This window comes from Saccopteryx leptura, chromosome 3, assembly GCF_036850995.1.
Source record: "Saccopteryx leptura isolate mSacLep1 chromosome 3, mSacLep1_pri_phased_curated, whole genome shotgun sequence".
NCBI classification, from domain to species: domain Eukaryota; kingdom Metazoa; phylum Chordata; class Mammalia; order Chiroptera; family Emballonuridae; genus Saccopteryx; species Saccopteryx leptura.
Window position 1 is genome coordinate 172,518,074 of NC_089505.1, and position 24,146 is coordinate 172,542,219.

Here is a 24,146-nt window from a genome sequence, read left to right on the forward strand (position 1 = left end):
GGCTTTTGCTCAAACCAGATGAACCCGCGCTCAAGCTGGCAACCTCGGGGTCTCGAACCTGAGTCCTCTGCATCCCAGTCCAACGCTCTATCCACTGCGCCACCGCCTGGTCAGGCTCAAGGAAATTTTTTATTTCTTCCTTGATCTCATTATTAACCATTCATTATTTAATAACATGCTATTTAACCTCCAAGTGTTTAAATGTTTTTCTATTTTTCTATTGTAGTTGATTTCTAGTTTTATGCCATTGTGATCAGAGAAGACACTTGATATAATTTCAGTCTTATTAAATTTATTGAGACTTGTTTTGTGTCCTAACATGTAATGTATCCTAGAGAATGTACCATGAGCATTTGAAAATGTATGTTCTGCTGCTTTGGGGTGATAGGTTCTGAATATCTAGAGCTTTTTATAGAGAGGGTAAGTAGACTGGCTAGCTTTTTCTAGGGTGTTTTGAGTGCTGTGTGGAATTATTTGTCACCTTTTGGGTTTCAATTTCCACTGTTTCTGTGTACAAGCATAAAAGGTCTTTTGGTTTTTAAACAAACATAAATATAACTTTGAAATCATCTCATTTTAGCCCTGTATTACCCTATGAAATATGTAAAAGCAGCATATCCTCATTTTACAGTTGAGAATTACAAATGGCTAATTGACAAGGTAGTAACAAAGCAGCTTTGTGGCCCAAAAGGAGAGAGCTCAAGTCTCCTGATTCCCTTTCCTGTGTTCAGATAGTTTTTTTTTTTTTTTTTTTTTTTTTATTCATTTTAGAGAGGAGAGAGAAAGGGAGAGAGAGAGACAGAGAGGGAGAGAGAGAGGAGAGAGAGACAGAGAGAGAAGGGGGGAGGAGCTGGAAGCATCAACTCCCATATGTGCCTTGACCAGGCAAGCCCAGGGTTTCAAATCAGTGACCTCAGCATTTCCAGGTCGACGCTTTATCCACTGCGCCACCACAGGTCAGGCTTTTTTTTTTTTTTTTTTTAAACAGAATCATAGAGTCAGAGAGAGGTATAGATAGGGACAGACAGACAGGAACAGAGAGAGATGAGAAGCATCAATCATCAGTTTTTCATTGTGACACCTTAGTTGTTCATTGATTCTTCTCTCATATGTGCCTTGACTGTGGGCCTTCAGCAGACTGAGTAACCCCTTGCTCAAGCCAGCGACCTTGGGTTCAAGCTGGTGAGCTTTTGCTCAAACCAGATGAGCCCGCGCCCAAACTGGCAACCTCGTGGTCTCCAACCTGGGTCCTCGGCATTTCAGTTCGACGCTCTATTCACTGCGCCACCACTTAGGCTTATTTTCTTGATGAATGTAAAAATATACCAAGATGGTTCTTGTCTTTTTAAAATAACTTGATTAAACAATGATTAATAAATTGATAGGCAATATTAAGATGTACTGAACAGTATAAAGAAAACAAAGCTAACAATATCACAAAATACTGCTATTAACATTTTGGAGCATTTTCTTATGGTTTTTTCTTTTTGTATACATAAAGGATTTCTAATGAGATTTTAACCATATTATGTTATCTGTAGATGAGTAAGCAAGTGTTATTTATTTATTTTTTTACAGAGACAGAGAGAGAGTCAGAGAGAGGGATACATAGGGACAGACACAGGAACTGAGAGAGATGAGAAGCATCAATCATCGGTTTTTTGTTGCAACACCTTAGTTGTTCATTGATTACTTTATCATATGTGCCTTGACTGCAGGCCTTCAGCAGACCGAGTAACCCCTTCCTCAAGCCAGCGACCTTAGGTCCCAGCTGGTGAGCTTTTGCTCAAACCAGATGAGCCCGTGCTCAAGCTGGTTACCTGGGGTCTTGAACCTGGGTCCTCTGCATCCCAGTCCAACACTCTATCCACTGCGCCACCGCCTGGTCAGGCAGCATGTGTTTTTAAATACTACTTTAGTCCCTGACCTGTTTGCTCAGTGTATGTGTCAGCCCAGTGTGTGGATGTCCTGGGTCCAATCTCCTGTTAGGGCACACATGAGAAGTGACCATGTGCTTCTCTTTCCCTCCCTCTCTCCCTTCTCTCTCTCTTCCTCTCATCCAGTGGCTCCATTGATTCGAGTGTTGACCTTGGGTGCTGATGATAACTCGGTAGATTCGAGTATTGGCCCCAGTTCGGGGTTGCTGGGTGGATCCCAGTCTGGGCACATGTGGGGAGTGTGTCTCACTATCTTCCCTCCTCTCACTTTAAAAAGACTACTCTAAGTTCTGAGCATTTTCTTATTAAGTATTTTTTTAAAATACTGTTAATGAATACACCGTATTCCATCATGTAGAAGTACTGCAAATTTTATTCTCTTGTTTCTATTTTCAGTTTTTGCTATTATAAGTAATACTTTAAAAAAAGTAATGCTGTGGACACGTTCCCAGAATTATAGGATATTTTATAAATTATTTTGTGTTGGGAAATTGCTTTAATGAAAAGCTATGCCAGTTTACACTCAACACCAATATCCTATAGTGCCCATATTTTTGTACTCGTGCCTAGGGTTAACTATAACCAGTTTGCCAGTTTTTAAGAACTGAAGTGGTAGTTTGAAAGTTTTTAATATTAGGTATATTTAATAATTATATATTTATACTAGGTATTATTTACATTAGGTATGTTCAGTACAATAAGTTACTGAGTTACCTATTCATTTGATGCTTTTTATAGTAGGTTCTTTAAGTACTCTTTTTTTTTTCTTTTTTTCTTTTTTTTTACAGAGACAGAGAGGGAGGCAGAGAGAGGGATAGATAGGGACAGACAGGAACGGAGAGATGAGAAGCATCAATCATTAGTTTTTCGTTGTGCATTGCGACACCTTAGTTTTTCATCGATTGCTTTCTCATATGTGCCTTGACCGCGCGCCTTCAGCAGACCAAGTAACCCCTTGCTGGAACCAGCGACCTTGGGTCCAAGCTGGTGAGCTTTTGCTCAAACCAGATGAGCCCGTGCTCAATCTGGCAACCTCGGTGTTTCGAACCTGGGTCCTTGGCATCCCAGTCTGATGCTCTATCCACTGCGCCACTACCTGGTCAGGCTTAAGTACTCTCTTGAATTGTTTTTTTCCCCTCACTATTTAGCAGTCACTAGTTAAATTTCAGGCTTTATGATTCTTCGCTTATATTTATCAGCTTGTTCTATGCCTATTTTCTTCCCAGAATATTCCAAAATACAGTAACCATTTTCATCAGGAAGTTCTATTTGTTTTCCAGATTCAGACTTGGGCTTTTTTGGCAATGTTTTAGACTAGCTAGCCTTTTTTTTAGGTCTTTTTCAGTGCTTTCCAGAATTAATTGTTTCGTATGTTTTGGGTCACATTTTTTTTTCTTCTTTCATGTGAAGGCCTAAATAGGCTTGAAGTTGTATTGTTTTCTAGCAAAACTTTCATTAAACAGATCAAGCAAATGGTAGTTTTGCCGTCAACATGAGTGTCTTTGCTGCCAACATGAATGTCTTCTAGTTGTTGATTTTCTTGTAAAACTCACAGAAAACAGATGGAGGAAATAGTTTTGTTATTAGCATGAATGTCACTCACAATGTGTGTCACCCCTTATCCCTCTGGAATGCATTTTATGTCACTTGTGAGATTCTTTTCCATGGATTTGTCAGGTGATTTTTATTTTTATTTTTTTTATTTTTCTGAAGTTGGAAACGGGGAGGCAGTCAGACAGACTCCCACATGCGCCCGACTGGGATCCACCTGGCATGCCCACCAGGGAGCGATGCTCTGCCCATCTGGGGCGTCGCTCTGTTGCAACCAGAGCCATTCTAGTGCCTGAGGCAGAGGCCATAGAGCCATCCTCAGCGCCTGGGCCAGCTTTGCTCCAGTGGAGCCTTGGCTGTGCGAGAGGAAGAGAGAGACAGAGAGGAAGGAGAGGGGGAGGGGTGGAGAAGCAGATGGGCACTTCTCCTGTGTGCCCTGGCCGGGAATCGAACCTGAAACTCCTGCACGCCAGGCCGATGCTCTACCACTGAGCCAACCGGCCAGGGCCTGTCAGGTGATTTTTATTTGACCATTCTAAGCTTGAGTTTATGAAATGCAACCTTGTCACTGTGCAGATGTTTAGGGCTCACTTCCAAGACATGTCCCTGAGGCCAACACGTGCGTTTTGGTTCGTTACACCCGCTCCATGACTAGTGTGTTCCCAATGATTTTGATGTTGGAACATGGCTCTGCTGCTTACATAGTATCACTCTTTCTTGGAAAGTGGACAAACCACTTCCTTCTTGCTCTTTTGACGCTTGTTGTGAGGTGCTTGTTACTGTGGTGCTATATTTAGCAGTTTTTCCTAGCCATTTGATAATTTTCTTTATGGGTTATTTTGATAAAGAAATTTAAATAATCTAATAAATTTTAAATCTTTCCTTGATTTCTGTTGCTTTTGTATTTATAGTTCTTGCATAGATACTTTTAACTAGAGTATAGATTTTATTTTTTAAGTGTTTTTTTTTTTCCTTTTTAGTTGCAACCACTGGCCCTTCAGGATATTATAGTCAGTCACCAGCATATAATTCTCAGTATCTTCTCAGACCAGCAGCTAATGTTACTCCCACAAAGGTAACAAAGCAAAAATTTATGCATTTATAAATTTCTTCTTTTTAATTGTTTCATTATCCTTTATAGAAATTCAAGTAGTTCAGCATTAAAACTTGCATCCCACAAGATGTATTTAAAACTTTTTCTCCATATATAGAAATTAATGCTTAGTTATCTTATTTTTGTTTCACAATAAATGTGAACATTTAGAGTATTTTTAAATGGGAGCAGTGGCGGTGGTGGGCCCATCATCCTTCTGTTTTGGGAGAAATTGGACTAGAATATCTTTGCTGAACTGTAAGTGGTTTGTATTTCCAGGCCTGAAGTGGTTCAGATTCAATATCACAAAATAGTTGAATGTAGAGCTTAAAGACAGAGGACTTGTGTGCATTTAGGCCCTGGTTTTCTGCTCATTGTGACCTTGGGAAAGTGTCTAAATCTGTCTGGACATTAGTTCCATTAGTTCCTTGTATGTGGAATGAGGATAATAATGCCTTAATTCATAGGGTATTTGAGGATATTAAAATTAGATAATATATGTAAAGTACTTATTAGAACATTGCTCAGTTGGCACATTAGTAAATGTTTAATAAATGTTAGTCATCATCATCACTATTGTTAACATCATTTGACACATTGTTTAGGAGTGAGGAAGATACTAACCCTAATCATTTATTGTAGGAGAATTAAATTTTTAAGATGCTGTCATTAGCAATTTTTATTCTATGCCAAGAAGGAATAAGGTTTTAAGTATATTTGTAGTAATGCTGTCTTCTCTTAATGATGCACTGCATTACCTAATGATAGCTTTACCTTATAATGCCTGAGTTTGTGGTTTGTGATAATTGGTTTGCACAAAAATTTTAACCTTTTTTTTTCTCGTAGGGTCCAGTTTATGGCATGAATAGGCTTCCACCTCAACAGCATATATATGCATATTCACAACAAATGCACACACCACCAGTGCAGAGCACATCTGCTTGTGTGTTCTCTCAAGAGATGTACGGTCCTCCATTGCGTTTTGAGTCTCCTGCCACAGGAATTTTGTCACCCAGGGGTGATGAATACTTTAATTACAGTATTCAACAGACAAGTACAAACCCACCTTTGCCAGAACCAGGTTATTTCACAAAACCTCCAGTTACAGCTCATGTGTCAAGATCTGCAGAATCTAAGGTTATAGAATTTGGTAGAACGAATTTTGTTCAGCCAGTGCCAGGTGAAGGGATAAGGCCATCTTTGACAGCACCTGTACATACAACACAGCCAGCTCCTTTTAAATTTAATTCAAACTTCAAATCAAATGATGGTGATTTCACGTTTTCTTCTCCACAAATTGTGGCACCGCCCCCTTCCACAGCTTACAGTAACAGCGAAAGCCTTTTGGGTCTTTTGACTTCAGAAAAACCTTTACAAGGAGATGGTTACAGTGGAGGGAAAGCTGGTCATGCCATTGGACCTCGAAATACATTCAATTTTGGAAACAAAAGTGTGCCTGGAATTTCATTTACTGAAAACATAGGCCCAAATCAAAAGAATTCTGGTTTTCATCGAAGTGATGATATGTTTACTTTCCATGGTCCAGAGAAATCAGTGTTTGGAACACCTGCTCCAGAGCTCCCCAATAAGAATCTTGAAGCAGATGGAGGGAGTGCCCATGGTGATGACGATGATGATGGTCCTCATTTTGAGCCTGTGGTTCCTCTTCCTGATAAGATTGAAGTAAAAACTGGTGAGGAAGATGAAGAAGAATTCTTTTGCAATCGTGCAAAATTGTTCCGTTTTGATGCAGAATCCAAAGAATGGAAGGAACGTGGAATTGGTAATGTAAAACTACTAAGGCATAAAACATCTGGTAAAATTCGCCTTCTAATGAGACGAGAGCAAGTATTAAAAATCTGTGCAAATCATTACATCAGTCCAGATATGAAACTCACACCAAATGCTGGATCAGACAAGTCTTTTGTATGGCACGCTTTTGATTATGCAGATGAGTCGCCCAAACCAGAACAGCTTGCGGTTAGATTCAAAACTCCTGAGGAAGCAGCACTTTTTAAAGGCAAGTTTGAAGAGGCCCAGAATATTATAAAAGCCTCAGGAGCAAAGGTAGGCACAACAACAAATAAGGTTATGAGAATTGTAAAAGAACCTACAGGTCATGATAACAAGAATGTTTGGAAATCTGAAGCCAGAAACATGAATTTTCAATTTCAAGTAGCAAACAGAGAAGGGTCTTGGTGGCATTGTAACAGCTGCTCATTCAAGAATGCTGCAACTGCTAAGAAATGTGTTTCATGCCAGAATCTGAACCCAAGCAGTAAAGAGCTCCTTGGCCAATCATTAGTCGAAACTGTTTCTACTCTTAGAACTGGCCCAGAAAGTACTCCAAATAGGTTTGGATCAGTGGTTCCAAAGAAAGAAGGTCACTGGGATTGTAGTATTTGCTTAGTGAGAAATGAACCTACTGCATATAAATGCATTGCATGCCAGAACACCAAGTCTGCTAACAAGAATGGATCTTTATTTCTTCAGCAGCCTTCCTTTAAATTTGGCCAGGGAGATTTTCCAAAGTCTGTTAACAATGATTTCAGATCCGTTTTTTCGATAAAGGAAGGACAGTGGGATTGCAGTGTATGCTTGGTACGCAATGAAGGCAGCTCTACAAAGTGTGTTGCTTGTCAGAATTCAAGAAAACAGAGTGTACCTACTTCTATTTCAGCACCTGCTTTTAAGTTTGATGCTTCAGAGATGAGTAAAACTCCAAAGAGTGGCTTTGAAGACATGTTTGCTAAAAAGGACGGACAGTGGGATTGTAGTGAGTGCTTGGTACGAAATGAAGCAAATGCTACAAAATGTGCTGCTTGTCAGAATTCTGAAAAACTGAGTCTGTCTGCTTCTGCTGATCCAGCACCTGCCTCTTCTAAGTTTAGTACTTCAGAGACAAGCAAGGCCACAAAGAGTGGATTTGAAGGAATGATCACCAAGAAGGAAGGACAGTGGGATTGCAGTGTATGCTTGGTACAAAATGAAGCAGGTACTACCAACTGTGTTGCTTGTCAGAATCAAAGTCAGCCAACTTGTGTTCCAGCACCTGCCTCTTCAGAGACAAGCAAGACCACAAAGAGTGGTTTTGAAGAAATGTTCACCAAGAAGGAAGAACAGTGGGACTGTAGTGTTTGCTTTGTGCAAAATAAGAGTTCTTCCTTAAAATGTGTGACTTGTGATGCTTCTAAACCAACTCATAAACCTGCTGCAGAAACTCCCTCAGCTTTCACATTGGGCCCCAAAACTAAGTTAAATGACTCTTCTGGAAGTCAGGTGGTAACAGGATTTAAAAGTAATTTTTCAGAAAAGGCTTTTAAATTTGGTATCACAGAACAGGGATTTAAATTTGGGAATGTGGATCAAGAAAATACACCCTCTTTTGCATTTCAGAGTCCTTCTAATACAAATTCAAAGTCAACAGTAGAAGGATTTAATTTTTCTGTTCCTGTGCTTGACAGTACATTTAAATTTGGCATTCAGGAGCTGGAAAATCAAGAGAAGAAGAGTGAAAAGCCCCTTGAAAAAGACAATAGTCTTCAGGCTCAGAGTGTTAGCAGTCAGAAGAATGGTACTGGTGTGATTTTTGGTCAAACTGGAAGCACTTTTACCTTTGCAGATCTTGCAAAATCAACTTCAGGAGAAGGATTTCAGTTTGGCAAAAAAGACCCTAATTTCAAGGGATTTTCAGGTGCTGGAGAAAAATTATTCTCAGTGCAAAGTGGTAAAGTGGCTGATAAAGCTGACACTTCTACTGACCTTGAGAAAGATGATGACGCCTATAAGACTGAGGACAGTGACGATATCCATTTTGAACCAGTAGTTCAAATGCCTGAAAAAGTGGAGCTTGTTACAGGAGAAGAAGATGAAAAAGTTCTTTATTCACAGCGGGTAAAATTATTTAGATTTGATGCTGAGATAAGTCAGTGGAAAGAAAGGGGTTTGGGAAACTTAAAAATTCTCAAAAATGAAGTTAATGGCAAACTAAGAATGCTGATGCGAAGAGAACAAGTACTAAAAGTGTGCGCTAATCATTGGATAACCACTACAATGAACCTGAAGCCTTTGTCTGGATCAGACAGAGCATGGATGTGGTTAGCTAGTGATTTTTCTGATGGTGATGCCAAACTAGAACAGCTGGCAGCAAAATTTAAAACACCAGAGCTTGCTGAAGAATTCAAGCAGAAATTTGAGGAATGCCAGAGACTTCTATTAGATATACCACTTCAGACTCCTCATAAACTTGTGGATACAGGCAGAGCTGCCAAGTTAATACAGAGAGCTGAAGAAATGAAGAGCGGACTAAAAGACTTCAAAACATTTTTGACAAATGATCAAATAAAAGTCACTGAGGAAGAAAGTAAGACTTTAGACGCAGGTGCTGCCAGTGTTTCGGACATAAGCACCAAGCCAAATCCTGACACCACTGGGCCGACATTAGAGTGGGATAATTATGATTTAAGGGAAGATGCCTTGGATGATAGTGTGAGTAGTAGTTCGGTATATGCTTCTCCACTGGCAAGTAGCCCTGTGAGAAAGAATCTCTTCCGCTTTGGTGAATCAACAACAGGATTTAACTTTAGTTTTAAGTCTGCTTTGAGTCCATCTGAGTCTCCTGCCAAGTTGAATCACAGTGGGACCACAGTGGGCACTGATGAAGAATCTGATGTTACTCAAGAAGAAGAGAGAGATGGACAGTACTTTGAACCTGTTGTACCTTTGCCTGATCTAGTTGAAGTGTCCAGTGGTGAAGAAAATGAACAAGTTGTTTTTAGTCACAGAGCAAAACTCTATAGGTATGATAAAGATGTTGGTCAGTGGAAAGAAAGAGGCATTGGTGACATAAAGATTTTACAGAATTATGATAATAAGCAAGTTCGCATAGTGATGAGAAGGGACCAGGTATTAAAACTTTGTGCCAATCACAGAATAACTCCAGACATGTCTTTGCAAAATATGAAAGGGACAGAAAGAGTGTGGGTGTGGACTGCATGTGATTTTGCAGATGGCGAAAGAAAAGTAGAACATTTAGCTGTTCGTTTTAAATTACAGGATGTTGCAGACTTATTTAAGAAAATCTTTGATGAAGCAAAAATAGCCCAAGAAAAAGATTCTTTGATAACAACTCATGTTTCTCTTTCGACCACTCCCAGAGAGTCACCATGTGGCAGAATTGCTGTAGCTGTATTAGAAGAAACCACAAAAGATAGGACAGATTTACTTGAGGGTGACGATATAGCAGATGCAGCTTCAGAAGTTGGAGATGTGTCCAGCACATCTGAAACAGCAACAAAAGCAGTCGTTTCTCCTCCAAAGTTTGTATTTGGTTCAGAGTCTGTGAAAAGCATTTTCGGTAGTGAAAAATCAAAACCATTTACATTTGGCAACAGTTCAGCTACTGGGTCTTTGTTTGGATTTAGTTTTAATGCGCCTTTAAAAAATCAGAGTGAAGCTACTTCAGTTGTCCAGAGTGGGTCCGAAAGACAAGTGGAACCTGGTAATTGCGAAGAGGCAAAGGATTCTGATGTTAAACAATCTTCAGACAGCAAAGTCAAAAATCTCTTTGCTGCTTTTCCAAAGGAAGAGTTCTCAACTAATTACACATTTAAGGCACCAGAAAAGGGTAAGCACTTAATGAATTAAGCAGAATTTTAATTTTATATTTCTCTTTTTATTGTTTATCTTGATGCTAATTTTCATCTCTTTGTAGGATACTAACGTTTTACTAATAGCTGGGTCCTAAACACAGTGCTTTGTGAACAGTCAGACACATTTGTGCAGATTTTTTTTCTCTCAAAATTATTTTACCTGTGAATTTTCAAACAGTGACAGAGTATGTATGTAAGGTATTTAGGAGATGTTAATAACTGGAAGGTTTTTTGTTGTTTTTTTTTTGTTTTGTTTTTTTTTTTCATTTTTCTGAAGCTGGAAACGGGGAGAGACAGTCAGACAGACTCCCGCATGCGCCGGACCGGGATCCACCCGGCACGCCCACCATGGGGCGACGCTCTGCCCACCAGGGGGCGATAATCTGCCCATCCTGGGCGTCGCCATGTTGCGACCAGAGCCACTCTAGCGCCTGAGGCAGAGGCCACAGAGCCATCCCCAGCGCCCGTGCCATCTTTGCTCCAATGGAGCCTTGGCTGCGGGAGGGGAAGAGAGAGACAGAGAGGAAAGCGCGGCGGAGGGGTGGAGAAGCAAATGGGCGCTTCTCCTGTGTGCCCTGGCCGGGAATCGAACCCGGGTCCTCTGCACGCTAGGCCGACGCTCTACCGCTGAGCCAACCGGCCAGGGCCAATAACTGGAAGGTATTTATATCATGCTTATGGCAGAGCATACAAACCCAATGCAGTACTGCAGTTCAGTCATGTACTTGACTCATGAACATTAACTCGAGTCTGTTTCAGTTTTTTTTGTGTGACAGAGACAGAGAGAGACAAGTAGGGACAGATAGACAGGAAAGTAGAGAGACGAGAAGTATCAGTTCTTTGTTGCGGCCCTTAGTTGTTCACTGATTGCTTTCTCATATGTACCTTGACTGAGGGGCTACAGTAGACCGAGTGAGTGCTACCCTTGCTCGAGCCAGCGGCCTTGGGCTCAAGTTGGTGAGCCTTGCTCAAACCAGATGAGCCTGTGCTCAAGCCAGCAACCTCAGGGTTTCGAGCCTGGGTCTTCCGTGTCCCAGTCCAATGCTCTATCCACTGCGCCACCACCTGTTCAAGCTGTTTTAGTTTTTAAAGTGTTCATCTTTTATTGTTATTTTCTTGTCATTCCAAAAAACGAAACAAAACATGGTACTGAGATGTTCACATTTTATGTAAGGTAGTCTTGCCTCTATATTAAATGAGCAAAAATGAACTTCTTGGCTAAATGAATACAGTATGTAAAAGGCCAAGTTGGTAGATGTTGAGGGACTCTAGGTTTTTTTATTTTAAAATCATACTCACTTTGATTCTCAGAATGTTCAAAAATTAAATACTCTTTATTTTCTAGGATTTAATTTTAGTCTTTTTAGATCTAATCCAATGGCTTTTTGGACCAGCACTCCTTCCTCACAGCCTGAGAACAAAGGTATAGAGCGAGCATTCTCAGTATGAACTGACATCAGTTGCTTTTAGCAGTTGGTAGTCTTTAGCAAAGTAACTGGCTGTATGAAATTTAAGTATTTAACACTACAGTGTGCATGTTAAAGAATGCCAGTCTAAAAGCAAGTAACTTTTGACTGGTGGTGTAATGCCTTTTAATGCTATTTTTAAAAATGTACTTGGATTTTATGTTTTCTCACTATTGCATAACATTATTTTTGAGACAGATCTATGGGATCTTTACCTTTTGCTTCCTAGTACTTTGTTACTTAAGCCAGCAACCTTGGGCTCAAGCCAGCGACTATGAGGTCATGTATATGATCCCACACTCAAGCTGATGACCTCACACTCAAGCCAGCAATGTTGGGGTTTCAAACCTGGGTCCTCAGCATCCCAGGTTGATGCTCTTACCATTGTACCACCACTTGTCAGGCTAGAAATTCTTTTTTATAGACCAGAGCAGATTGTATGAAGAATTCCTTTTCTTTCCATTTTTTTGTCTTTTTTTTCTTAATTGTCCTTGTTGGTTTTTCAGCTGTAGAAATTATCTTAAATTCTTACAGTACCACTGACCTATAGGATAACAATTTTTATTAAATTTTACCTATTGTGATTGTAAATATACAAAACTGGATGTAACGCTAATCACCTGCCATCCTAGGTAATTGTTAACTTTTGTTGTGGGAACTAATCAAAGGAGGCCTTGCATTAATTTCATATTTACACTAGTTTTTACTTATGATTGCTTTAAAATTTTTTTAGTCGTTGAAAATGCATGCATATTTTGCAAAACTTCTTTAGTATGTCAAATATGGTTATGGCAGTGCTTTTTAAATTATAGCAATTAATAGTAATTTTTTTCAATAATCCGTAGGTAAGATCAGGATTTTTTTGAAAGATTCTGTGTTCACTAAGGGTTTCTGATAGAACATTAAATTCTATATCCCTAAATGCCTATTACTGATTCTAACTTATTATTATAGAGTTCTGTCCATATCAAAGTCTGTTTTTATCAGCATGCTATTTTTACCTAAAGATAAGTTCCATGATTTTTATTTTCAGTTAGAATACTGATGTTAATACTTTATCAATTTTTTGACTTGTGTTACAGCAAAAGAGAAGAAAAAACCTGAAGACCCTCCCTCAGATGATGATGTCCTCATTGTATATGAGCTAATCCCAACTCCTGAACACAGAGCTCTTGCAAACAAACTTAAACTTCCTCCAACTTTCTTCTGCTATAAGAATAGACCAGATTATGTTAGCGAAGAAGAGGAGGATGGTAAATCTTGTTATTTTAAAAGCCTTCTGTTTATGCTAATTTTAGTAATTGGGAGGTGTGGTTAAATTATATTAATAAAACCTCTTACAGCCTATCACTGCAGATATGTGTTTATCCTAAATGTATGTGTTAATAGTCAATGGATGTAATCATTGAAAGCTGCATTCATTTACTAAGTGGACAGTTTTTGGATGGCTACCATGAGCAGGGCAGGTATTTTGAGGGATTTGAAAACTGTCATTTCTTTGAAATCCTGGAGGGCTGCGAGAGCAGTGAGCCAGACAGGGGCTTGATTATGGAAATCTTTGTGTGCCATGCCAGAGTGTTCAAGCCTGAGAGCTAGAGCTACAGAAAAGGTTCAGTAGGACCAGTTGGATAGTGGTATAAAAGGTTGGGTTGTGGGATATGGAGATAGATAGATGAGTTAAAATGATGATAATGCATAGCTCAAACAAGAGGAAGAGAGCCTCGATGAGAGTTCTAGCAGCAGAAGAGGTGTTAGGGATAGAGAATTGGTAAAATCAGTTGCTCTTTGGAAATGGGGGATAAGGAAAAGTGAAGTTGAGATAATTTCTAGATTGCTGGTTAGGCAAACTTCTTACACTACTAGAAATTCTTTTATTTAATATCAATTATTGCTTTAAGATGAAGATTTTGAAACAGCTGTCAAGAAACTTAATGGAAAACTATATCTGGATGACACAGAAAAATATGAGCCCTTAGAAAAAAATCTAACAGGTATGTTAAGTTAAAATTACAAATTATGTTTTAAGAAAAATCTATTTGCGATGAACCAATCTGATTATTTTTATAATTACCAATTTTATTTATATAATATGCCTGTGGTTTTAAAAAATATTTTAAAATAACATGAAGTGAAAAATACTGTTCTGATAGCTCTTGTTTTCATAGATTTTGTTACCTGGGTCCGTAATGTGTACACTTCATTTAGGGCCATTGTTGTAGAATAGTTGAACTTCATCTACTTTTATTTTAACTGTCTTTTGCCTGTGTTCTGTGGGATTTTCAGAAAATGAGAAAGAATGTATTATTGTTTGGGAAAAGAAACCAACAGTTGAAGAGAAGGCAAAAGCGGATACATTAAAACTTCCACCTACATTTTTTTGTGGAGTCTGCAGTGATACTGATGAGGACAATGGAAATGGGGAAGACTTCCAGTCAGAGCTTCAAAAAGTTCAGGAAGCTCAAGTAAGAACTCCATTATTTTCCTTTTGGTTCAGTTTGCTTTGTTGATGCAATAAACTAGAATGTTAACAGATGGAATAATGGGTTGTGGCTAGCAAATGGATTAGGCATCTACCACTCAGCTATGTCCAGAGAAGGAGGAATTTTGTTCTACATAGATGACTTTAACAGATCATCCCTCTGTGTATGTTGGGCTTTAGGGAATAGGGTTAGCATGGACTATGCAGATATTTCTAAGAATGCCTGCCACAATACCAGGAATAGTATTAAGTGCTTCATTTTTCATGTGTTTTTTCTAGTGGGCAGAATGGATAGAAAATAGCATTTGAAACCTAGCTTCCTTGACTTATTTTATAGCTTGCTTTGTCAATAATTTTATGGTATGATTCCTTTCTTCTTCTTCTTCTTCTTCTTCTTCTTTCTTCTTTCTTCTTTCTTCTTTTTTCTTTCTTCTTTCTTCTTTCTTCTTCTTTTTTTAAGTGAGAGGAGGGGAGATACAGAGACAGACTATCACATGTGCCCCAACTGGAATCCACCTGGCAGTTCCTGTCTGGGGCCGATGCTTAAATCAGCCGAGCTATCCTCAGCGCCCAGGGCCATGCTCGAACCAATTGAGCCACTGGTTGTGAGAGGGGATGAGGGAGAGAGGAAGGAAGAGAGAAGCAGATAGTCGCTTCTCCTGTGTGCCTGGACCAGGGATCAAACCTGGGATATCTGCATGCTGGGCTGACGCTCTATCCACTGAGCTAACAGCTCAGGGCCTGATTCCTTTCTTAGCTCAAATGTAGTGATACTTTGAATAGCTTTCCACACCTTGGTGTTTTAATTTGTATTTCACAGAAAGTGGAAGACAAGGTCCCTGTCTAGTAATTTTTTGAGAGTCCTGGAGTTAGCTATGTATGCAGTGGTTTAATTAAAGGATCTGTGGCTAGAGAGTGTTGTGGTCCAATTCATGGTCTGTGTCTGGAAGAAATGTACTACCCTTCATAGTCTGTGACTGAGGAGTCTAGCAGGCCTCCTTTCTACAGTATCGTCTCACTCTAGGAATGCCAGCTACTCAGTAGGGTTAAACTTACTCATTCAGTGCACATGTGGGTAATTGGCCACCAGCTAGTGTAGTGACATCATTTCTCATTTATAACCAAATAGATTTATGGAAGTTTTATTGGAAGTTCTTGAATCAGTGTCTTCTCATGTTAAATCTAAAGAGTTTTTAAATCATCAACAGTTCCCCTCGACTTCCTAGAGGGGTACAATATGTAATTTCTGTTTATTTCCTTCTCTAATTGCTGGCTGCTAGAGGCTTTATCATGCAGTCACTCATTCAGCAAATAGAGTATTGTACTAATCTAAGTTTGGGTTTTGCACATTGAAGCAATAAGATTAAATGTGGCATCACTCTTATGTTCAAAACTTAAAAATAGTTTAACTTAAAGTGTATTTATTGTCTGACTGGTGGTGATGCAGTGGCTAGAGCATTGACCCAGAATACTGAGGTTTCCAGTTCAAAATCCCGAGGTCGCCAGCCTGAGCTCAAATGTTGATGGCTTGAGCGAGGGTTACTGGCTCAGCTTGAGTCACCCCCCCCCCCCAAGGCATATAAGAGAAGCGATCAATGAGCAACTAAAGTGAAGCATCGACAAGCTGATGTTTCTTATCTCTCTCCTTCATTTCTCCCTTCCGTTCTCTAAAATAAATTTTTTTTTCTTTTTATTTTGATGATTAAATTTAACAGGGTGACATTTTGGTCAAGTAGATAAAATAAAAATGTATTGTAAAACAAAAATAATTTCAGCACTGATGCACAAAATGAATTGTACATTATTCTTTCTCCACCTTGTGCTACTTTAACTGATACGCAAGGACATTGTATCTTTTGTCAATATTTTGTGAACCATGCTCTTCATATATGTTGAAATACCTTATTTGAGATGATTATTGTATTTTTTTAAAACGTTCATAATTTTTATAACTTAATAAAATATTGTATAACATTATCATGATGTTCATTATGTAGCAGTACTGGTGGTTGTTCAAAGATAGCTCTGGTGTAGACATTAAATGTGATAAATCATTGTAAAGATGGAAAAAAATGCCATAATATATTGTAAGTTTGCATGAGATAACAGCTATTTTCCACTTGGCATAAGGCCATGAGATTTGTCCCAAGTTATTGTGTATAGTGAAAGATTATTTCTTTATATAACTGCATATTTTTCCATTGTTGGAGGTACTAAATAGTTTATTAATCCAGTGAAGACAATATCCAGTTTATTTTGCTTTTCTCTAGTTTTATAAAGTGGAAGCTTACTGATTTAAGACCATTTTTTTTGTGTGTGTGTATGTGTGGCAGAGAGGGACAGATAGGGACAGACAGACAGGAAGGGAGAGAGATGAGAAACATCAATTCTTCGTTGCAGCTCCTTAGTTGTTCATTGATTGCTTTCTCATATATGCCTTGACCAAGGGCTACAGCAGACCGAGTGACTCCTTGCTCCAGCCAGCGACCTTGGGCTCAAGCTGGTGAGCTTTGCTCAAACCAGATGAGCCCGTGCTCAAACTGGTGACCTCAGGGTCTTGAACCTGAGTCCTCCACATCCCAGTCCGACACTCTATCCACTGCACCACTTCCTGGTCAGGCTAGACCATTCTTTATTTTTAATATAAATACTTAATGCCATAAGTCTCTTTTTTTCTTTCTTTTTTTTTAAAGTGAGGGGCGGGAGGCAGAGACAGACTCCTGCATGCGCCCAGACTAGGATCCACCTGGCAAGCCCCCTACTGGATGACGTTCTGCCAATCTGGAGCTGCTGCTCCATTTCTTGGCAGCCAAGCTATTTTAGTGCCTGAGACAAGGCCATGGAGCTATCCTCAGCCCCTGGTGCCAACTTGATAAAACAGTTTGAGTCATAGCTCTAGGAGAGGAGGAGAGAGAGATAAGGGAGAGAGGGAGAAGGGGGAGTAGTAGAGAAGCAGATGGTTGCTTTTACTGTGTGCCCTAGTTTGGAATCAAACCCAGGACTTCTACACGCCTAGCTGAGCCAGCCAGCCAGGGCCTGTTTTTTTCTTGAATGTTTGCTAGAAGTTGCCACTAAAACCATCTGGGCCTTATAAGGATTAATTGATATGATACGTTTAAAAAATATTAATTATAGGCCTGTTTAGATTATTTATTTCTTCTTTCTTTTGAACAGAGACAGAGAGAGTCAGAGGGACGGACAAACAGGGAGAGAGATGAGAAGCATCAATTCTTTGTTGTGGCACCTTAGTTGTTCATTGATTGCTTTTTTATATGTGCCTTGACTGGGGGACTACAGCAGAGTGAGTGACCCCTTGCTCAAGCCAGTGACCTTTGGGCTCAAGCCAGAGACCATAGGGTCACATCTGTGATCCCATGCTCAAGCCAGCAACCCTATGCTCAAGCTAGTGAGCTTGTGCTCAAGCCAGTGACCTTAGAGTTTCAAGCCTGGGTGCTCTGCGTCCCAGTCTTATGCTCCATCCACTGTGCCACTACCTGGTCAGGCTATATACATTTCTTCTTATGTGTTTTGGTAGATTGTGTCTTTCAGGGAATTGATCTATTTTTTTTTTTTAATTTTAATTTTTTAAAATTTTTTTCAGAGACAGAGAGAGAGTCAGAGAGTCAGAGAGAGGGATAGATAGGGACAGACAGGAACGGAGAGAGATGAGAAGCATCAATCATTAGTTTTTTGTTGCGACACCTTAGTTTATTGACTGCCCTCTCATATGTGCCTTGCCCGCGGGCCTTCAGCAGACCGAGTAACCCCTTGCTCGAGCCAGCGACCTTGGGTCCAAGCTGGTGAGCTTTTTGCTCAAGCCAGATGAGCCCCGTGCTCAAGCTGGCGACCTCGGGGTCTCAAACCTGGGTCCTCCGCATCCCAGTCCGATGCTCTATCCACTGCACCACTGCCTGGTCAGGCTATTTTTTTTTTCCAGGGACAGAGAGAGAGTCAGAGAGAGGGATAGACAGGGACAGACAGACAGGAATGGAGAGATGAGAAGCATCAATCATTAGTTTTCCGTTGCGCATTGCAACACCTTAGTTATTCATTGACTGCCCTCTCATATGTGCCTTGACTGGGGGCCTTCATCAGACCGAGTAACTCCTTGCTGAAGCCAGCGACCTTGGGTCCAAGCTGGTGAGCTTTTTTGCTCAAGCCAGATGAGCCCGTGCTCAAGCTGGCGACCTCGGGGTCTCGAACCTGGGTCCTTCCGCATCCCAGTCCGACACTCTATCCACTGCGCCACTGCCTGGTCAGGCTTGGTCTATTTCTTTATTTTATTTTTTTAAAGACAAAGGCTCTTTAAAAAATTTTTTTTCATTTATTATTTTTTTTACAGAGACAGAGTCTGAAAGAGGAATAGACAGGGACAGACAGACAGGAATGGAGAGATGAGAAGCATCAATCATTAGTTTTTTGTTGCGCATTGCTACGCTTTAGTTGTTCATTGATTGCTTTCTCATATGTGCCTTGACCACGGGCCTTCATCAGACCGAGTAACCCCTTGCTTGAGCCAGCAACCTTGAGTCCAAGCTGGTGAGCTTTTGCTCAAACCAGATGAACCCACACTCAAACTGGAGACCTCGGGGTCTTGAACCTGGGTCCTCGGCATCCCAGTCCAACGCTCTATCCACTGCACCACCACCTGGTCAGGCAGAATTGGTCTATTTCATCTGTTAACAAATTTGTGGGCATAACACTATTTGTGAAGTTATGAAGTTCATTAAAATTTAACACTTTTCCCCTGGACCATTGGCTCAATGCATAGAACGTCAGCCTGGTATGCAGACATTCCAGGTTCAATCCCTAGTCAGGTAACAACAGGAAAAGTGACCATCTGCTTCTTTCCCCCTTTCCCCGTTCTCTTTTCCTCTCTTGTAGCCAGTGGCTCAGGTGGTTCAAGCATCAGCCCCAAGCAGGGAGCATAGCTTAGTTGGTCCATGTGTTAGCCTTAGGTGCTAAACATAGCTCGGGTGATTTGAGCATTAGTGAGGGGGGGGGGTTTGCGAGTGGATCCCTGTTGGGATGCATGCAGGAGTCTGTTTATCTCCCTTCCTCTCAACTTAAAAAAAATTACCACTTTTTTAATGCCCATAGATCAGTAGAATGGTTTCTCTTTTTCTTTTTTCTTTGTTTAACTTGGTTTGAAGTTTATGAGTTTTATTGATTTTTTTCAAGGAATCAGCTTTTGAGTTTGTTGATTATTTTCCCCCTTTTAATTTCCTATTTTATTGATTTCTACACTACTTTTTATTATTTCTTATTCTTGCTTTCAGTTTACTCTTTCTCTAGTGTCCTATGGTGGAAATGTATACATTTTAAATCTTTTATACATTCGTTCCATTATACAAAGTTTCCCCTTTCTTGCCCTTGCTGGATTTTACATATATGATAAGTTACAGTTTAATTTTTATTTGGTTCATAATATTTTTAATTTTCTTGAGACTTTTTGACACATGTATGTGGACTCTAATAAACAAAATAGAAACACTTAGAGCAGTAGTTCTCAACCTTTCTAATGCCGTGACCCCGCAATACAGTTCCTCATGTTGCGGTGACCCCAAACCAAAAAATAATTTTGGTGGCTACTTCATAACTGTAATTTTGCTACAGTTATGATTCGGAGTGTAAATACCTGATATGCATTATGTATTTTCCGATGGCTTTAGGCAACCCTGCTGGGGTCGCGACCCACAGGTTGAGAACCACTGACTTAGATAGAGACTAGACAGCTGTCAGAGGGGAGTGTGGTTGGGGGGAGCTGGGTGAAAAAGGTAAGGGGATTAAGCAAAGAAAAAGATCATAGACACAGGCAAGAGGGGTGATTTCTAGAGGGAAAGGGGTGTGAGTTAGGTAGAAGGGGAAAGGAAAGATAAATGGTGATGGAAAGGGACAACTAGGTAGTAAATACACAGTGCAGTGTAAGACAGTGTGTTAGGAATTGTGCATCTGGAACTTATGTAATGTTATTAACCAGTGTCACCTCACTGAAGTCAGTTAAAAGAAATTAAAGTGTGCAGTTTAATCTTAAATTATTCTGGGATTTTTAAAAGCTATATTTCTGTTAATTTATAGTTAAATTTCATTGCTAATTGAGAGTATACTTTGTGTGATTTTTTTATTTTTTAATTTGTTGAGCTGTGTTTTATGGTCCAGAATCTGTTTTTTTCTCTGTAAATGTTCCATGTGAGCTTAGGAGAAATAAACAGAAGTGGGCAAAAGTAGGTATGAATTCTACCACCTCATGAAGCCATGGGGCTAACCTGAGCAGGCCACTGAAATTCAGGTTGATTTAGTGATTTTCAAAGACTATAGGAATGTGGAAATAACAAAGGTTGGCAGTTTGAGATCTTATAAAATTTTACCTTAAGTGTACTGTGACATTCTTTTGGGTTAATAAAGGTATTGAAACAATTATAAGCTGCATATCTTTTCCATTTGAACAACTGTAAACCTATTTTTGCCCTCCCTTATATTGCTAATTTAAAAAATACTTTTAAATTTTGTTTATTAGTTTTAGAGAAAGACAGAGATTGATTTATTCATTTAAGCATTCATTGATTGATTTTTATTAATTAAAAAAATTGTTTTTTAATTTTTCCACTGATAGAGAAAGGGAGGAGGGAGAGAAGCATCGACTTGTTTCATTTAATTGTATACTCACTGATTGCTTCTCATATGTGTCCTGACTCGGGATTGAACCAGCAACCTCAATGTGCCGGGGTGACGCTTTATCCACTGAGATAAATCAAACCTTACAGTGTTGGCATGTCGGGATAACACGCTAACCAGAAGAGTGAGCTACCTGGCCTGCTATAAATTTTTAAATTTCTGTTACTGTATTTTTCACTGTAAAATTCTCATTTGATTCTTTTTTTTTTTTTGTATTTTTCTGAAGCTGGAAACGGGGAGAGACAGTCAGACAGACTCCCGCATGCGCCCAACCGGGATCCACCCGGCACGCCCACCAGGGGCGATGCTCCGCCCACTAGGGGGCGACTCTCTGCCCCTCCGGGGCATCGCTCCGCCGCGACCAGAGCCACTCCAGCGCCTGGGGCAGAGGCCAAGGAGCCATCCCCAGCGCCCGGGCCATCCTTACCCCAATGGAGCCCTGGCTGCGGGAGGGGAAGAGAGAGACAGAGAGGAGGGAGGGGGGTGTGGAGAAGCAAATGGGAGCCTCTCCTATGTGCCCTGGCTGGGAATCGAACCCGCATCCCCCACCATGCCAGGCCGACGCTCTACCGCTGAGCCAACCGACCAGGGCCTGATTCTTTTTTTAATAGTATGTCTATTTCTTTGCTGAGATCCTCTTTCTTTTCATTTGTTTTATGAGTATTTGTTCTTACCTCTTGGAACTTTGTTATAATAGGTTTTTTAAAGTCTTATCATTCAACACATGGATCCTTTCACTCCCTGCCAGAGTTGGCTTTTTTGGGGACTTTTTCTATTTATGCCATCGATAGCTCCAATTTTCTGGGCTGCTTTATCACCCTGCTGCGATATGGGGTGAGGTGCTGAAAACCTCACCACCAGTTATCCCTGAGGGTTTGATTCTTAACCCTACTGCTTTCAGCCACCCTCTCAGAGGCTTCTTTTAGTTGCCTTTTCTTTGTAAGTTTAATTTGGTTGTAGGTACTGAGAGAGGATGAGTGGAATAGGAGAGATAGATTATGAAGATGAATTGTGCTACTCTATTTTGTCTAGAACTTCAAGTCCTCAATTCCTTTAAAATGGGATATATGATCCTTTTCTATCAGTCAGTATTTAATGGTAGTTCCTTATTACTTCCTTTTGCAGAAATCTCAGAGTGAGGAAATAACCAGCACAGCTGACAGTGTGTATGCAGATGAGACTAAATTGGCTGTACCTGTTTCATGTAAATCTGAAGAACCTTATTTTACTTCCCAATCTATTAGTTCACCATCTATTTTTTCTGGAACTGTGGAAAAACCTGTAGATTTGTCTACTAGAAAGGAAAATGATGCAGATTCTACAAGCCAAGGTAAAATTTGATATATATTTACAAAAACCTCCTAGATGTACATTATATAAAGTATACCTGTTATGTTTAAGAAGATAAGAATTTTTAAATGTAGATCCTGATATTCCTTTTCTTAAAACCAAGTTTGAAATATATAAAGGGGCATAAAATATTTGTCATAGATTAATACCTTGCTGACAGAAAATAAAAAAGTATTTTAATTGTTAGAATTGTAGCTATTAGGGGATACAAAGCCTTCTGACCCTGACCTATCTACCTGAGACTAAGTGACAGTTTGCTTACATAGAGATTCTCTTTGTAATGGTATGTTTATTTGTAGATGCCCCTTATTTGTGGGGGATATGTTTTAAGATTCCCCTCCAGGGGTTACCTAAAACTGCAGGTAGCACTGCACTGTGGATGTACTTTTTCTTTTTTTATTTATATACAGTCATTCCTTGGTTCAAGAATGGTTCTAGGACACCCCCGCCGCAACTCCCACCCCATGCGCAGATACTAAAACCTGTGGATGCTCAAGCCCCTTATATGAAATGTAATGATAGTATTTTCATCACAACCTGTGCACATCTTCTTGTATATTTTTAATCATCTATAGATTACTCATCATATTTACTATGAAGTGAAAGTTGTGTAAATAGTTGTACTGTATTGTTTAGGGGATAATGACAAGAAAACCGTCTGTATGGTAGGACTAAGTATATAGTATAGTAACAGTGTAACATTTTGTTGTTGCTGAGTTGTTTATGACCTGCAGTTGGTTGAGTTCAAGGATGGTGGGAGATTCTGTGGATAGAAGGAACTGACTATAAAGACATATAATAAAGTTTAATTTATAAATTAGGAATAGTATGAGATGAAAACAATCATAAAATAGAACAATTTTAACAGTATACTGGAATAAAAGTTTTGTGAGTGTAATCTCTATTTCTGAAAACCAAGAGAACTTAAATGACTAATGGACAGGTAGCCTAGAGCCTGTTTACACCATACAGAGGGATGGTTCACATCCCATATGCGATGGAGCATGATGGTGGGAGGTTGTGTCACTGTACTGAAAACAGAGCACAATTTAGAATTTATAAGTTGTTTATTTCTGAAATTTTCCATTTAATATTTTTGGACTGTGGTAGACTAGAAAGCAAAACTACATATAAAGGCATACTACTGTATTGCTTGAATTAAACTGTCACTCAGGTATATTAAAACTGTTTCAAGTATATACGAAGTAATTGTAGGAATATTATACTAGGGTTGTTAAATGTTTATGATACTACAGTTGACCCATGTGTTTGAATTGTGTGGGTCTACTTATGTGGATTCTTTTCAATAAATACTATAAATATATTTTCCTTATATAATTTTATTTTTTGTGACAGAGGGACAGATAGGGACAGACAGGAAGGAGAGAGATGAAAAGCATCAATTCTTTGTGGCACCTTAGTAGTTTATTTATTACTTTCTCACATGTGCCTTGAGGGGCGCTATAGCAGACCAAGTGACCCCTTGATCAAGCCAGTGACCTTGGACTCAAGCTGGTGAGCCTCGCTCAAGTCACATGAGCCAACGCTCAAGCTGGCGACCACGAGGTTTCAAACCTGGGTCCTCCATGTCCCAGTCTGACACTCTATCCACTGTGCCACTGTCGGGTCAAGCTTCCTTATAATTATTTTCTTAACATTTTCCTAGCTTACTTGATTGTAGGAATACAGTATATACGTGTAACATACAAAATATGTGTTCATAAACCTCTGGGCAGCAGTAGACTATTAGTAGTTAAGCTTTTGGGGAGTCAGATGTTATATTGGGGTTCTTTACTGTGTTGGGGGTTGGCACCCCAATCCCATAAATTATTTAAGGGTCAACTGTACTTAAATGTTTTTTCTTTTAACTACGTGCTTCATAAAATTGAGTATTTGGTTATAGTAAATAATATTTAATATGCTTTCCCCCTTTTTTATTTCAAT

General features: G+C 39.6%; 1 protein-coding gene across 3 annotated transcripts in view; it reads left to right on the forward strand.

Annotated features, from left to right (window-relative positions):
• Nucleotides 1-24,146, forward strand: part of LOC136400353 (E3 SUMO-protein ligase RanBP2-like) — an 82,496-nt gene that overhangs the window by 42,284 nt on the left and 16,066 nt on the right. For 2 of the 3 annotated variants that reach the window (XM_066376879.1, XM_066376880.1), the window contains exons 19-24: nucleotides 4,469-4,563; nucleotides 5,428-10,207; nucleotides 12,781-12,951; nucleotides 13,597-13,689; nucleotides 13,982-14,160; nucleotides 21,978-22,182. In XM_066376879.1, coding sequence (XP_066232976.1) covers nucleotides 4,469-4,563; nucleotides 5,428-10,207; nucleotides 12,781-12,951; nucleotides 13,597-13,689; nucleotides 13,982-14,160; nucleotides 21,978-22,182 — 5,523 coding nt within the window. Of the gene's footprint in view, nucleotides 1-4,468; nucleotides 4,564-5,427; nucleotides 10,208-11,582; nucleotides 11,656-12,780; nucleotides 12,952-13,596; nucleotides 13,690-13,981; nucleotides 14,161-21,977; nucleotides 22,183-24,146 lie in introns of those variants that run through there. The other variant, XM_066376881.1, reaches the window with a different exon arrangement.